Source organism: Haliotis asinina, chromosome 1, assembly GCF_037392515.1.
Source record: "Haliotis asinina isolate JCU_RB_2024 chromosome 1, JCU_Hal_asi_v2, whole genome shotgun sequence".
Taxonomy (NCBI): Eukaryota; Metazoa; Mollusca; class Gastropoda; order Lepetellida; family Haliotidae; genus Haliotis; species Haliotis asinina.
The window spans coordinates 7440012-7457725 of NC_090280.1; the positions used below are offsets into that span (position 1 = coordinate 7440012).

At 37.8% G+C, this 17714-nt stretch overlaps 1 protein-coding gene across 1 annotated transcript; it reads right to left on the minus strand.

Annotated features, from left to right (window-relative positions):
• Positions 1–322: 322 nt before the first annotated feature.
• Positions 323–17370, minus strand: LOC137282005 (uncharacterized). Its single transcript, XM_067813793.1, has 6 exons — positions 17110–17370; positions 10214–10272; positions 9639–9923; positions 7948–8244; positions 6671–6979; positions 323–3801 (listed from the first exon to the last, which is right to left on the minus strand). The coding sequence occupies exons 2-6, from the start codon at positions 10269–10271 to the stop codon at positions 3281–3283; spliced, it is 1470 nt and encodes a 489-aa protein (XP_067669894.1). The 5' UTR covers position 10272; positions 17110–17370; the 3' UTR covers positions 323–3280.
• Positions 17371–17714: the final 344 nt, after the last annotated feature.

Sequence of the window (17714 nt, forward strand, 5' to 3'; positions counted from 1 at the left end):
GTTCTACTAAAAAAGAACACACTGTATTTGTTCTAAGGAACATTAATATCATCCACTGCACAACACAACATCTAAAGCACCTCATGTTGTAGATGACTTGAAGTTGATGGATTTGAAGACCTTGCATCAAGCAAATTGCTCTGTAATCCACGCTGCGTTTTATGCACAGCAAGATTTTATACAGATAGCATTTATCTGGTATATACACATATTCCAACTGATTTTCCCAAATCATTTGCTGTAATGTTCGAACCCGTAAACAAACCCGAACACAAGGCAAATAGGCAAAATATAAAACCCAAACAAACAAAAAAGTGAGCGATAATATTGTGATGAAATTTAATATGTGCCAGACAAGTAACATGAAAATAATAAGAATATAAGAAGAAATAACAAAAATACATGCGTACCATAAAAAAGCCGGAGATATTGGATTTACAGGTTGACAATATGCATATGATTAAGCCAAATAGGAAACAGATGGTGAAGTGAAATTAGGAGATAATGTGACAATTTATTCCATTCCTTTGTAAATGGATCGCATGATGACATTTTGCCCTGTGTGCTCGTGGTGCAAAATCAAGACAAAAGAAGGAAGGATTGAAACTACTTCAGATGATTTGGTGTGCATTGAGGTGAGTGAAGTAAAGTGAACCCAGGTTCTATGTCCATTGCACTGACATAAGTCTACGGTTAACAAGTGTAACGACATGAAGGTAACAAGTACTCGTTTCATCAACTCAGTTCTGTGCAAGGTAATAAGAAGCAATAACTCTAATGGACGTGCATTTGTGCACTCTGGGAGAGAACCAACAGGTCATTGCACAATGCTTTCTTTAGTATGTACAGAGAATGTCATGTATTGAGTTAGAAGACAGTCTCATGTGGTTTAGTATATAGTGCAGTATGATAAGGAATTAAAAATTAATGAAAAAGAAAACTCCACCAAAACAGAAAACGTGAGGTGCAGTGTACTAGTTTCCATGAAACGTTCGATTTTATTTATAGAGAGTTTTCGTTTGACCCTTCACGTTAAAACATGCTAACAGATAATTGAGTCTCGAACTAATTCAGTTATTGATTTTATTATAAGGATTTCATGGCATCAGGCAAAAGTTGCATTACGACGCATGTAACAACCAGCATAGATCCGCTAAACCCCGCGATGCCGAAAACTCTAATCCAGAATCCGAATAATAGTTTAGTGAGTATATTACTTTAGCTACATATTATCATGTTCTTTCCATGCCAGCGTCTCTTAATGGAAATTATTGCACATGTTCATTCATCAGACCTCCCCACATGTACATTCCCCCGTTAAATAATGTTATGCCTCGCATAAGCACGTGTGTTATATCTATAACAATACATGTGACTGATTACTGGTTACTCGGCTAACGCACGTATTAAGACACGGTCATAATACAACATCTAAAATAGCAAACATCAATACCAAGAAAAGCAAACCTACCCTAACCAAAACAAACAGAGCACGCCTGAAGGGTTTAGGGTTGTCAAAGCAGACAGACTTTGGTCATTACAAAGAGGTACAGCTATTCTCATAACAGACATATCAATCTACTCGAACAGGTAAAGCGCTGGATCCATTTGACTGCCACTTAAAAGGAAGGGAATCCAACATGAGGAGAAAAATCCAAACATGTTCCACTGATGATGATTTATGTAGATTGCAAAGCAAATACGTAAGTTTCCTACTCGGATTGCATAATGGCAGAATGTCATTCATTTAGTAATTTACACCTTCAACGGATATAATTCACTGGATATATTTAGTCGGGTGGGTTGGCTCACAAGTTCAACACTGATGAAGTCGTTTCGAATCTCCAGATTTAAGAGGGACATGATCCATTCTGTTCCAGGTATAGTTGCCTTATGGACGACAGTAAACATATAGAGGTTGATAAGGGTTTCGTAAAGTGTGGAGAGAGGAGTCAGCACTACAGTACGTTACGTCTAAAGCATCGCACATGGACACCCATAGTAACCTTCAACGGAATCAACTCAGTATATATACCACTAAATGTAAACCTACTACATATACTTCTAACACATACAAAGAGATGACATGCCGCGCTAACACACACACGTGGAGCTTTACCAAATTGCTTCATATTGCAGTATCATGTCCCATCTCTTGTGCATTTCTGCAAATATATAATAAGTTGATTTTGAAGCACAGGCAAGACAGTAATTACGAAAGAGTGATACTTATGTTAGGATGTTAGGAGCAGGTGTTTGACATCCAGATCCATTGTTCTGGAGGTTTCGTCTCTTTCTGGAATCAAATCGTTTACAGTGGAAAGTGTTAAGCAGTACTGCAGGAATCTCCCCAACACACAATATTCAAGTATTGGTCTGCCCAGTCCGTAAGAGAAAATGTAGACATCGCTTAATGTATATCATCGAGATACACGCTCAGCAAAACCGTCACGGCTGCCACCCCATCCTTTTAGTCGTTGAATACTACAAGCGCTAGTAATTGTTGCAGGCACTTTATAGGAACTATACTGAACCGCAAAAGTAACGCAGGTCGGTTTTCAAAAATCTTACACTGCTATCTTGGGTCCACATAAACTTAATTAATTGAAAAAACAATGATTGTTGATGAAAACTACAAAAGAGCAGGTCGTTCGTTCATTTTTGACCCTGATACCGGTTATCTATCCAGTTAACTGATATTACGAAAACAACTTTCGTAATTTCAACAGCTGTCCGCTACTTTGGCTGGCAATCAACGAACCTAACCACACGATTCATAAAGTCACCCCTGATCACAGCATTGGGGTCTCTGGTTAGTGTGTAGTCTATACTGACAACACATGACATATATCTACACCTACATATGTACACCTGTACAATGAAGAAACAATCTGACCCATGTTTATGGCCAAGTATTGGTAACCAGAATAACTGACATTATTTACATCATAAGGAATTCCCAACGTATTTCACTGTACCTACAATCTTACACGGTGTGGCTTTTCATTCCATGACTATACCTACAGAGTAACGAAACCATGTCCCTATCTAACCTCGCAATATTCCTGCAATATCACGGCGGGCGACACCAGAAATGGGCTTCTCAGATTTTGGGGAATCGAACCCTGGTCTTCAGCGTGACGAAAAAACTTCTAACCACTAGGATATCTCACCGCCCGTCAATTCAGTAGCAAAAAGATGAACTACAGTGAAATTGAATTGAATTCCGAAACTTGAAACAGAACAAATCATACTGTTGATGCAATATAATGATGACTTATCATACTGATGTAGTATCACTCTTTGTTGTCGTATACTCAAGCTTGGTTTCAGAGGCATACAGTTCATTAACACATGCTTGATCATCTTCTGGGACAATCTTCTGTACAATGACACCTATCTCCTTCTTAGGCCTATCTGCAGATGGTGCAGATAATTCATCAGATTCACCCCTTGGTGGCCAAGGACATGTGTGTTCACCGTTAGTGACGACATCTGCGACACTAGCATTACCTCCTGCATCGATCACATCTACCTTGTGGGATCGACCTGGACCAGATGGTAGTCGTATGGAGTTATTCACTTCCACGGCAGCATAAGCAGCACTTGTGGGTTGCCCCACATTTATGTATGGAGGCGAACAAGATTGAACTGACGAGCGTGGTTTTATTCGATTTACCTTTCTCTTAACGACAAACACGATGACGATGGCGATGACGACGATTAAAACCAGGCTGCCAACTACAGAAGCTGAAATGATTAGAACTGTGGATGTCGCTACTTGATCCAGTGATTTTCTTCCTGTAACATAGGGGAAGTTTAAGCTAGAGTATGATATATAATTTCAATTAGACCCAAAAGTCTAATGAGATACTGAGATAAAATGTGGAAGAGGTTGTGGTTCACATCACATCAAAATATTATCAACACGACGACAGCAGCCTATGGCTAAATAACTGCATGTATAAATAACTGCTACACTCAGCCGTCACCAGCAACCACCCGCCGCCTCCCACCGCCGCCATATGCAGAAATTGGGACACGCGACCGTGCAGTCGATCGAAAGAAGGCAAGGACTTGTGATAACGGCAAAGTAATAAATATACATTGTTTTGTAAATGGACAACGATTGATATGAAACGTGTTAGTGAATTGCTGTAATTGAAGTCACGACAAGAAAATATTTGTTTCGAACTAATACACGCATCCGCAGTGAAAAAGCCAGCGTTGTGTCCTAATTTTGCAAGGATATGTTGAGTCAGATTGCTGTGTTACTCATACAAAATGAATACAGTCATAGTACTTGGGCATCGAACAGTTCTGAGCCTACAATATTTCTGATATGTGCATTGTAAAAATAACTGTTTGATATTGAAAATGGTTTATATCATTCACATAATCGTAATGTTAACATGTAGGTGTGAGTGATACAAATTGAAGGGTTGGATGCCAAAACAACCTAAGTCATTTTTTGCAACTTTACAGGAGAGATGAAAATCAGTATTTTCATTTTTACTATAGATATGGAGGCGGAAATAGGCTTAGCTCATAACATGAAACATACAATGAAGGACTGTGAGTCGTTACACGAGTTTCCATTAATATTTCAACATTTATTGCATTTTTGACTTCTTCATTACCTGCCAAAATGACCTAAGTCAGCACAAGTTTCCATGGCAAAACAACCTAAGTCACAAAAGTTGCATGCCAAAATAAACTAAGTCAGTAATATACGTAACTAATTTGATTAATTCAGTGTAAATTACCCTGATTATGATCAGTGCATTCTTACTCCTCCAGTGTATTCTTACTCCTCCAGTGTATCCCTACCCCTCCAGTATATTCTTACTCCTCCAGTATATTCTTACTCCTCCAGTGTATCCCTACTCCTCCAGTATATTCTTACTCCTCCGGTATATTCTTACTCCTCCAGTATATTCTTATTCCCCCAGTATATTCTTATTCCTCCAGTGTATTTTGATTCCTCCAGTGTATCCCTACTCCTCCAGTATATTCTTACTCCTTCAGTATATTGTGATTATTTCAGTATAATTTTATTTCTTCAGTATATTCTTACTCCAGTATATTCTTACTCCTTCAGTATATTCTAATTACCTGAGTGTATTCTTACTCATTTGTAAGCTTTTTTTAGTACATGCAATGAGCATACATGTATGCATCCTCAATAACCTCCAGGGTACATGTTGCGATATATCTTTTCTACTCTAGTGGAGTTTTTATCGGGACGTATACCCCGGACATTATCGAGGATAACATGTACTCTACAGAGCATAAGCTTCTCCACATTGGTACATAGTGGTATTATATAATTTGAAAACCCATAACGTTCATCTGATCTTGAAAGGCAAACACATCTTTGAAGACTGAGGTAGATGTATCTCGCCCAAAGTGACGGGCTTGTACAGCGTCTATGAACGGTAGCTAAGTCCCTGAATAAGATGGTCGGTTCGAAGTGCTGAAAAGTCTCTCTCAAAGCTGCAGTAGAGAGACCATTCGTCACAAGAAAGAAACAGAGGTTTTCATTGTACTTCAGAATGGGTAAAAAGCAATAAATATAAATAAATAACAAGATTTTACTACCCCAAAACAAAAGATTTGAAAGGTGAAAGATGTAATATTTCTTAAACGTTTCATCTCCCACTTCAAACCATGTTAATTATCCTTTGAACCCATTTAGTAGGAATAAAACATCCTGTCAACATGTTTGATTCATTCCCTGCCAAAACAACCTAAGTCACAGGAGTGGAAAAATGGAGTTTACAGGTCTAAATTAATAATTTCACCATTCAGTCACATATTTTGTTGAATATTTAATCATAAATTATCATTTTGTATAATTTATACAAGCTGTTTTAAGTCCAGAGTTGTCCTTAATTTGAGGTGCTTGTTTGCTTGGAATCCACACGGGGGAAGACTTTTCTACCTCCTTCCGGAAGAGTCTACGACAGTTCCATGCCAGAACAACATAAGTCATGACTGTTATCAGCCAAAACAACCTTAGTCTGACTTAGGTCATTTTGGCACTGTGTACCAGATTTTAATAGCTATTTTCTTGAAAACTATAAATCATACCCCAACACCCTTACAATCACCGGAAAAAACTTCTCAAGCTGCATGTACCTCTGTTATTATTCCAAAACAACCAAGTCTGACTTAGGTCGTTTTGGCATGCAACCCTTGAATTATTTTTCAATATCGTATAGTGACGTTTATAATACACAATGTACACATTGTGTGAAGCCCATCTCTGGTGCCCTCCGCCGTGATATTGCTGGGATATAGCTACACGCGAAGTAAAGCTTAACTCACCCACTCACAATATGCAAGTACACTTACACAGTAGTGTTTATTGGAACGACAAACAATAAATGGACTATCTATTTATGTATTTATTTATACGGAATGACATTTTTACAAGAGGTAGTTCCAGTTTATTACACATGGATGTAAAACTCATCATTTAGATTCAGAGCATGATGTAAGGATACGTTTCAGATACTTCAGATGGAATACGATTAAGAACCAAATAGTGCCAGGATAGTGGTAACCCATGACAGGATATCGCTACATATAAGCATTATTGTGTTTTGGCACGGGGCATATTTTTGTGGTTTTATGATCTCTCACTCAAGAAACACATATTACTCACTGTTGTGGAGTCGGGTCACACCGTTGCAGCTGAGATTCCAGTGTTGGACTTGACAGTTGAATACCAGCCTTACCCCACCCAAGTGTGTTTCAGTCACGTTGAGTGTTATTGGTGAAAGACCTTGGTCACCAACATGTAGTAATTGCGAGACTTCACCTGTCTGCAGTGTGAAATTTGTATCTCCAGAACAGTAGGAGCCTTGTATATCGTAATATGCAGCAACGTTCACGGTCAGTGTCACTTCCCCGTGCAGGGTGAGTGTCTCGGTGTCCTTGTCACTGGTGATGTCGCATTCTGGTTTCTTTGGGGCTGTTAAATAAAAGCGCTAAACTAAGATGACAGAATAGTGTAATATTGACGTTCAGTATATGTTGCTATAAGGATCATGTAAACATTAAATCATATATTATGTGTATTTATGGGAACCCATCAATCAAAAGATTAGGCTCACTTAAATCACTTCCTCTCAATATGTGTGTGTGCGTGTGTATACCATTTTCAATATGACAAATACTGAAGATGTGACGTTCAATAAGAACAAAAGTAACAGTACACCTAAAGCTGGTCAAAGTATAGCCCTTGATAAAGTCTTTGAGCGGTTTAAGGAATTACCTTTCACAGAACCTTCCTATAAAGGTAGATCCAATATTTCGTCAATATCGTTACACACAAAGTGTAGTCTCTAAAGTTACTCTTATGATGATCACGTCAACTGTGTGAAACCGGTCAAAATTGAAGAAATTATGTCTGTCCTAAGGATCTTCAGATTTTTGTGGTGTGTGTGCGTGTGTGCGTGTGCGCGTGTGTGTGTGTGTGCGTGTGTGCATAATTTCTCCACTAACATGGAGAAATCAACTGCAAACTTAATTAAGATGAACTGCATAAGGATCATGCATCACATTTCTAAGACGCATGTGCAGATATCGTACATGTAGACAGCTGCGCATTGATGTCAAGTTTCATTGAAAAAATAAATGCCAATTTTCACTGATTTTCCTCATTTACTGAACTCAGGACAATAATTTTTTAACCATTCCGAATTGGTTTTACCATATATGAGTCCGTGTTTTAACAGTACCTTTAAATGGTATGGAATGATTTTTGCAAAATCTAGTTTACAACAGCTGTCTGAAGTAAGAGGCTAGTAAGTCTATACTTTTGATGGGTGCTACATTATTTTGCAACGACATTCTGTTATAAATATCATATTTGGAATCTACATCAACACGAGCTGATACACTTGGTAATGTGCTTCATGTGGATGCGTTAAAACTAACCGAATTTAGTCACACCAGCACACTCTACACTCCACTGACTGCTGTCACATCTAAACACCAGTCCTACTTTGCCAAGATGGGAGTCCGTCACATTTAGTGTTACCGATGAAGTATTATCGGTGACACTTGGTACAGAATCAGCTTTCATCAGCAGGGTTGTCACATTCCCGGTCTGGAGGGAGATGTTGTGGGCGGTGGAGCAGTAGTAGTCTCGAACGTCCACTGTAAGGGACAGCTCCTGGTACTGGACAAGTGAGTTAGTGTCCTGCTTACTGGTGATGCTACATGTTGGTGTCTCTGAAACATTCAAACAATAGAACGATACCATAGTGGAAATAAATGTTGTGGATTAAATGAATTAGATCTTTTGTCGACTGTGACTGACACAAAAAAGCGTCATCATTCAAGATATTTCGGCTAGTATGAGATAGTATCGAGTACGACGCAGATAATAACGATTGAATTCAGTTGGTCATCTCTTAAGACAAGTATATATGTTGCTGAAGAATTATATTCATAGTGTACAAAGACATATGGTTTACACCCTACGGTCCATTTAGGTATCCCTCTTTAAGAGTGTTTCAAATTTAGTAAAAGCTGATAACTTACCATCGAATTTCGAAAAAGTATAAATATATGTACCCCTATGCAACCAGTTGGGGTTGGAGGTTAAACTAATATCAAAGCGTGATAGTATGGGTAGGTTTTAGCAAATAGAACATTATGACTGTTAAGTCTGTACCAATATATTTCAAAGATGTTTTTACTGTGTGTAACCATACATGTAACCATGTATGTAACCATATGTTCAAGTGACTTGAATACTATTTTGTAACCACAAACATTGTAATGTAGGTCTTAAGGCGAAATGTACCCACAAAAAATTAATCTGACTTATAAAATACACGAGCGATTCCGTGCGTACAGTTGTTCACTTCTTATGCTGAAGAGCCAGTGTTAGAACTGGAAACAATGAGACTTTATTAACACGTCGCCTTATCTCATTTTTGTCCATTTCAACAAAGCATTTTAGATTTCCAGATTAATGATGGAGGGGAAGTGAGAAAACGCGACTAATTCCCCTTTGTAAAAATTCATACATATCAAGGCATGATAATGGGACAAAACGTAAACACCAAACAATTTCAAGATCTTGCTTCGACTACCTGACGTGCTTTAGGAAATATTGGCACTCACGGTGTGAATGTCCTTCCTGGTATTCCTATATTTTGATCAAGGACATAGTTCATATTTTCACGACTCCCCTGAAGGAGACAAGCAGTAACTAACTCATTCCGATAATACATAGCGCAAACCGTTCCACATGTCACTTGGATGAAGGTCTATTTGAAAGGGACTGAATGTACCATAAGTTGGACTCTTATCTCAATCACGAGCACGCTGAAATTGTCAGAAAATTTTAACTGGCCTTAATTTAAATGTTATTTTCGGGCATGTTATTTTCGGGGTTAGCTAAATATCCTGTTCCACAAACCTATTTTGGAAATAAATGAAACAACTAACACAACAGATACCTTTCCTATATTCCTTATGTTAGCGATACGAACGATCTTGACCTCAGACTACAAATACCGGATTCAAGGACGTAAGTAAATATTCATGTCTCGTGGGCATCGCTTGAAATTGGCCCCGTTTTGTCTGAACAGTCAGAAATATGAAAAAGTACTTACTCACAACTGTTAGATTACATCTGGAATCAACGTTACGTTTACTCGCACATGTCCATTCTCCCGCATCTGTTGTTTTTATGTGAGTAATGTTGAGGACTGTTTGAGTTTTATTGATGACAGACGCCGATGCGTTCGCAGGATCGCATTTTCCATTTGACAGTTGACATTCAGCAACCTCAAATCCACTGGGGTTGGTATACGTGTGTGTAAAGCCATCCCCTGTACAGATCAACTCTCCAGACGACCACAGATAGTTGGGATATGAGCAGATGAGTACCGCAGAAACTGTAAAGAACATTTCAGAAATGTGGATTATATATATTTATACTTTTTCGAAATTCGATGGTAAGTTATCAGCTTTTACTAAATTTGAAATAATCTTAAAGAGGGATACCTAAATGGACCGTAGGGTGTAAACCATATGTCTTTGTACACTATGAATATAAGTCTTCAGCAACATATATATAACGCTTTTTGAAGTACTAGTAATCAAATATCATGTTAATATCGTAAACGAAAACTAATATTTGCATTAACTGGCATATATAGGATTTCAGAAAATATGTGGAACTGACCGCAAAGGGATTGTGTCAGTAAAAGGAAAGACTTGGGCACGGCGTTGGTGATTGTCATTCTGAAAATGAGAAATTCGGAAATTAATCTTATGAACTATTAAATAGAAGCAAGAACCACAAAAGCAAAAGTCATTTTATGGACGTAAACCTCTATAAAATAAAGAGCACCACGCTTTGAAGCAAACCCTCACTCCTTTAATTTCTTAACTGACACCAAAAAAGCTCGATGACAGAATGTGAATATACTCCCAAATTGTGTGTTCCTTGTTATAATGTTGACATCCATTAAAAAATCGTGTATTAAAAAATGCAATTGGTTTAGAGATATGGCCGTGGGCAAAGTAAATGCCGGTTGCCCTAATTCTACATGTAGAGTGAGTGAGTTAATATTTAACGTCACATAGGCAATGTTTCAGCTATATCGTGACGAGAACATTTAACACTGACATGGTTTCCGAATATTTATATGGTATGAAAACAGCTACAATATCACAGTTAGATTACTAGCGTGGAAAGTTAGCACTAATATCACTATTTGGACAATATAGACTATTTGGAGGGAGGGAGAGAGAGAGAGAGAGAGAGAGAGAGAGAGGGAGAGAGAGAGAGAGAGAGATTATTTTATTAATGTGTCATGCAGATGTTTACATAGTTTATAGAATGTTCTGAATCACATTGATGAATTTTATCAATGTGCTTTTACAGGTCTACGTGACAAATTATGATCCATATGACAATGCATAAATATTGATCTCGGTGTAATATCATACGACATAGTAGTTTTCTTCTTTTAATATTTTTAACATAAGTAACAAATACATAAAACAATGAGTAGACAAACATATCTCTGTATACAGATAGCACGAAAAAAAGGTGGGTGGTGTAATATCACACGTTATAGTAGTTTTTTTCGTTTAAAAATCAGTAACACTGAAGCAACTAAGGGATTCACTAGGTTATCACATTCAGATGGTTAAGAGAGCGTGCATTTTGCCATAAAATTGGCCACATGTGGGAATATATGTTACATTTCTATAGAAAATGGATCTCGTCTTTAACAGTATTCTTACAATATGTACACAGCCATTGTACAAGAGGGGTTTTGGGTAATCAAGTTAGAGTAGTCAATATCAAACAACTTCTCTTTTATAAAAATGAAATCCATTGGTGAAATATGCAGCACATCAACAAGAGATAAATCCAAAGAACTTAATAATTGTAGAACTTTGTTATCGCATGGCTTACTGAAGGAGAATGGCCAGTTGTGAATTTGCTTATAATGCTATCGGGCCTGGGAAACTATAGGCGTTTTCAATAACACAGATCCAATACAGTATTTTGTGAGTTTAGGGAAGCAACCCATCTCACCTCTTACGGCTAATTTCGTTGTATTATGACCTACATCTAAAAAGAGACGACATGCCGTATGTTGGATGGCATATATACAACTGAATTCACTTGTTCCCCAAAACAGCAGAGCCATACGGCAGTATTAATTGAACTAAAGTCTGTTGAACACACCATAATGCATCCCACCAACTGTTTAAATTTACTATTTAAGATACGCAGACTTAACTATTTATGTTATCCAGCGGATGGACTATTTCATCATCTGTGGTAACTTCGATCACTTGAATTACTATTCATTCATAAACAAGAAAAACGTTATTTGATATTGATCCATTAATATCCACATAAAAGAACGATATTCCATTCACCTGGAGCTGCTAAATAATCCTGCTCTATGTCTTGTGTCTTTCAACACTCCAATAAGCGAAAAAGTGACACATCGTTTGAGAATTTTTCACACTGACATAATCTCACTGGTCACCCAGGAGAGCACACCTGGCAACGAACTGTATGATGGCCGCCATTAATGAGCCAATAATGAACAACAATCAATCAGTCAAGGCAGTGGCTGTTAATTCTTTGTAGGAAGGATGTTGTTTTTACACTCGTACTTTACGACAGGGTGTATTCAGTATAGATTACGTAAATCTACACTCATAAACACTACTGACCTTAATATACAATGTGGAGTATTTACTCCAGACAGGAGAAATACCAGATGGGAACCTATGTCGAGTAATTTTAGTGGTGTTACCGCTATTTATATCCGTTATAAATTCATTAATTGACCATCAAGTGAATGGTGGCAATTAACCCGTGTAGGTTTATACCATCAAACGCGAGGTACAGCAAGAAAGATGTAATCTCTGTGTCGCAAGCAGCCTGAAAAACACTTATGGGTCGAAACTGTTTTGAGGATTACCCGATGCCATTTAGAAAGTGGTCAAATGCAACATATGTCATATTTGGGATAATTTCACTTTGTCAGTAAGGTGGAAGTCGCGGTGGCTGACGGCTGGGTTTGTGTGCTGGCGATTGGGTGCCTGACTCTGAGGGTGCGTATTCGAATCCCGGATGGGACTCAACCAAATTTGTACTTTACTGAGAAAGTGAAATCCCAAATATGACATATGTTGTTTTGAAGATACCAACGGAACTTCGTTGTTACATAAGAAATGCACACAGATATTTGCTGTGTACTTGGATAAACGGGTATAATCAGTTTATTTTTGACGTAAGAAGATTTGCAGATTTCTCTGCCAATGGCAAAGTCGTTGTTTTTAGTTTACGAATTCAGATAAATCAACTGTGTGCTTTTCATTATCATAGATGATAAACCAGGGTCGTAGCTATCAAAATTTACGTGTGATGTTTGCTCGGTGGAAACTTTAGCTGGAAAACAAAAACCATATATATTTTTGACAAGGTGAATGAATTTTCAGTTTCGGCAGGTGGTTTCGTACTTTTGGCACAGTGAATTAGGCCACTGGTTTGCAATTTCTATGTGTGGTAGAAAATGAGGGAATGACAGCATATTATCTGTTCGCAGTAATATAACTTTGTGTACACATGGAAATTATAGTGTTCATTTTCATAATATATTTCAATATGTAAGCAACATGTACTGCATTTTTTAATATCTTATCTTTGTTTCAGTTGGACCCAGTGGAAATTTTCCACAATGAAAACTGTACTTCGTCAAAGAAAATCATTTGTATTTGAAAGGAATGTATATGCGATATCGATAAGTAGGCGAAACCGCATTATCAGTGGTTCGAGTTGCGAGAGGAGACATCCCTAAATACAGCTTGGAGCTATGACGTTTAGTTTCGTATCTGAGAAAAACATGGCGCTGCGAAAGCGATGTACGATATCGTCCGTCAGGTTTATCATTAAAATGCTCAGGTTATTCTGTTTAGAGAGCCATTTCCATCACTATGAATTGTTATTCATAGTGATGGAAATGGCTCTCTAAACAGAATAACCTGAGCATTTTAATGATAAACCTGAATTTCAATAATGTTTTATTGAAATTCAAGACTTCTCTGCGTGTTTGTCAAATATTACCGAATTCTGGATCACCCACTTGTTGGTTACTGGAGGGACTCGGATGTGGGCCCACATTGTATAGATACAGGTATTTTCTTAGTAATCCTACTCGAGTTATAAAATTCCAGAGCTCCCCATGATGTTGAAGTAACCGATGTCAGAGTCAGGAAAGGTAGGCTATTCCATTGTCCTTGCTTAACAGTTGTGTCAACCACAAAACTACGATACTGCATTGACATGAAAACACATGTGGGCCCCTTATTTTTTATCCCTATACAGCAATTTGTGGGTGGGCCCACATTTTAAGAAGATAAATAAATCTGCATTATGTGATCGAGCTCACCTTAAAAACTGAAGTTCTTAAAGTGGACAGATTTATGGGTCCACTTATGTGTCTTTCTTCAGAGATTTTGTAGGTGGGCCCACATTTTGGAAAACAACTAAATCTACTTTTCTTACCATTCAAATGTTACAAAAATGAATCACTCTCACAATGAAAAAATAACACATTCTGATGATTCTAAATTTTATTCATTCCAGGAGCCATATTATGCATACATCCTTTCAGCACCATATGTTTGAAATGTTAATTTATGGGCGTCATGGACATTTAGAAGAGTAACAACATGAACCCTTAACAAGCTTAAGAACTGATGCTAGCTATGGTCACATGAATTTGATGGCAACATTTCAGTATTGTCATACAAAATGTATGAAGCATAACTCATGAATTGATTCACAAGGCTGAAAACAACAAACAAGATGATTACTATTATCCCTGTCAATGCATTTCATGATAGTGAAGAAAATTTATCAAATTTCACACTGAATCTGACAGGAAAACTTCAGTCACCAGCACAGATGCTGATTAAATATCTGTGTAGAACTATCAGAGGTAGTTTTGTCAAATTGTTGACAGGAACTATTATACATACATGCTTTCAGTACCATATGTTGGAAATGTTAAGGTCATCGTGAACATTTTGAGGAGTAACAACGTGAACAATTTAACGAGAACTCATGCTAGCTGGTGCTAGCTATAGTCACTATAGCTGATGGAAAGCTCTCAGTATTTTCATACAAAATGAAGCATACCTCATAAATTGATTCACAATATGTAATATTTGGCAATAAGACGAAGCATGATTGTGAACATAGAACCAGCTTTGTTGTTCCATCTAAACATGATCTCATCAAGCTGAGAAGCCAACTGTTCTCTAGGGACTCCATGCATTGTCTTGAACTTTGCTTTTGCATTGCCCCCAAATCGTTCGATTGAATTTGTGTGGGCCCCAGTTTTTTTATCTACGTAACCATCTTTGTTTTTAACAGTGTCATGGTCATACCCTGCATTTTGTAGACAAGTATATGATTTGAATTCATCTGTAATAATTTTGGTGCCAACTTCTACATGGGCAATGATTATTGGCAACAGGGTTTCAGTTGTTCTGTCATATACATTAAACAGAAACAACTCATGAATATTAATGAATCCACGGCCTAGTTTCCTGGGGCACTGCTTAGTGTCTTTGGGTATTGTCTAACTTGTTTAGGAATTATTTCATACATTGCAAGTCAATATGCCACAATTATATTGAATTTTTGAGTATTTATTTGTGAGACATAATTTATTTGATGTTTTCAAGGTACATTAGTTTCGAATGTGGGCCCACATTCGCCTGAACGAGGTAGAGGGAGAGAGTAATCTCCCTTGAACCACTGATAATGCGGTTTCGCCGATAAGTATTACATTCAGAATCCAGACGAGGGTATAACGTAAGCCTGGTGTGGGTGTGCAGAAAAAATAGACATGTAAGCAGGAAGTACATGTAGATGAGAATCCAACCCATGTTCATGGCGCGATAGTTCTCCAACTTCCTCACACACGGGCAAATGTAGCTCATATGGATTGCACAGCATAGAGAAAAAGGCCACCTTTCTTACATGCCAGCGAAGCGAGCAAAGGCTGGCAACGTACTTTCCTCGCTTCGGCTCGAGAACTATTTTTCATGACAAAATAAAATATCGCCACCATCAAAGGTATACACCCATTGCCTAACTGGATTGTACTCACATTTCTAACCCCATGTTGAACAATTACTCACGTGAAATAATTTGTATTCAACATTTTAAGCGCAAGTCGTGGTGGATCAGACCGTTCTTCACCTCCATTCCCCCTTCCAGCTTCCAGTGCAATGGAGTGAAGGAACAGGAGGCTATTATAGTTACCTCAACTGCTTCATTCGTCCATCACGTCAGAAGTGTTTTCATACTGAATAAATGTTATGAAAATGCTAACAATAGCGACGACAGATAAGACAAATAAACCCCAACAGCTTCATGATAAGATTAGGCAATATGGTATTTTTTATAAACAATCTGCTTACTCTTGTTCCTTCACTCCGTTCAACCGGAAGGTGACAGATAATAGAGACGAAGAACGACATTTCACGTGAGAAATTATTGAACATGGGGTAGGAAATACGAGGGAAGTACGTTGCCAACCTTTGCTTGCTTTGCTCGAATATAAGAAGACTTGTCATATTTTCTATGCTGCGCAACCCCATTTGAGCTACAGTTTACCTGTGTCTCACACGACTGTCATTTATACATTTACATACACTCGAAAATACACCAATACACACTCAAAAGAGAAAGGTTTCTCGTGACTTCGTTATGTTAGCAGGAGTTAATCAGGAGAGAATAACTCTTCCCTTTACATCCTATATTTACTCTTGACGACACAGGTCTACATTTAAAGCAAAGATATTAGACAATTACGTGTGTTATTTACGCCATTACTATTCTCACTATTTACATGAGAAATGAGTCAGTGCTTTGCATTATTTCAAGACAGGAAACCGCATAACAAAGCAACGTAAGCGTTATACGACGTGATCGTATACTAATGAAGCAAACTTTCATCCATTAGTAGGTCCCTCCAGCAAAGATCATAAAGCAAAGTGCACAGCTGAGCAACAATTAGCAGCGGTTAAATTAGTAACTGTCAAGTTAAAACATTATTCTGGACACAACATAGTGCACGGTTACATGTTTAAAACAGCATCAGTATGCTTGTGCTTCACTCATATTTTATCATTAAAATTGTCAAAATTGTTACTTCATGCCATCGTATTAACCGGCATGATGGCCTTGGTTATATCATCCTCATACATGTTTGATATCTATCGAGAGGACGGGTATGGTATTACAGCAGAGGTCCGTTTGAGTAACAGTGATAATTCGTGCCACATTCACTTCACAACAAAGCACAATGGGAGTCAGATGTTGGAAACGTCGAGAATATTTAATTCTTTTCTGAATCGCATCGATTGTCCTCATGCTGCCAGACGTGTTTAGAGCAGAAAACTCCAGTCTTCTGTTTCACACAGGAGCTCAAGCAAAGCTGACTGGGGAGTTAAACAATATTAACGCAGTCACTCAGAAATAAGGATCAAATATGTGTGGGTGGGAGAAGAAAAATCTAATATGCTTACCTGTTTCATGCTTTCCTTGAAACGTACACTGAAACTGCACCCTTTATATTCTCCCTTATAACTATCCCATCCTAGGCCACACTTGCACGTTGTCTAATGTTATGATCTATCACTTTTGAATACAACCTTGAAATTGTCAAATTGTCTCACATGATGAACGCGTGTCCAACATCTTTCGAGAGATCAATGCCTCTGCCACCCTTGCGAGATGTGTCAAATGTAAAATAGTCAACAGCTTCCTCTTTCAGGTTATGTTCAAGTCTTGAGTTGCAAGCATATAAGCTTTATTATTGGGGAAGGGAGGTAACCTAGTACGATACATGAATACGATTTTCACAGATATGCTTTTTGATACCTTTTGGAAAGGGGTAACAGGTTAAAAATATATAATAAGATCAACCGAATCAGTCAGGATGCTCATTTTATTTACAAAAACAACACTTCACCTTGAAAGAAAGAAAAAAAACTCTCATACTAGCAACTCGCCCTCTGCTGACACCCACTAAGCAAAAACCATAAACACAGCAGGTCTTTTCACAATACGTTACACTGCCGTATATCATAAAAACTAAAAAGAAAAAGTGAGTGAGTTTTGTTTCACGCCG

Bases quoted from the DNA above. Each gene is read 5' to 3' on its own strand.
- LOC137282005 (XM_067813793.1), bottom strand. From the start codon at position 10,271: ATGACAATCACCAACGCCGTGCCCAAGTCTTTCCTTTTACTGACACAA. The intron at 9,924-10,213 runs GTCAGTTCCACA...TGTTCTTTACAG, and splicing joins ACTGACACAATCCCTTTGCG to TTTCTGCGGTACTCATCTGC. The intron at 6,980-7,947 runs GTTAGTTTTAAC...TTTATTTAACAG, and splicing joins TGCTGGTGTGACTAAATTCG to CCCCAAAGAAACCAGAATGC.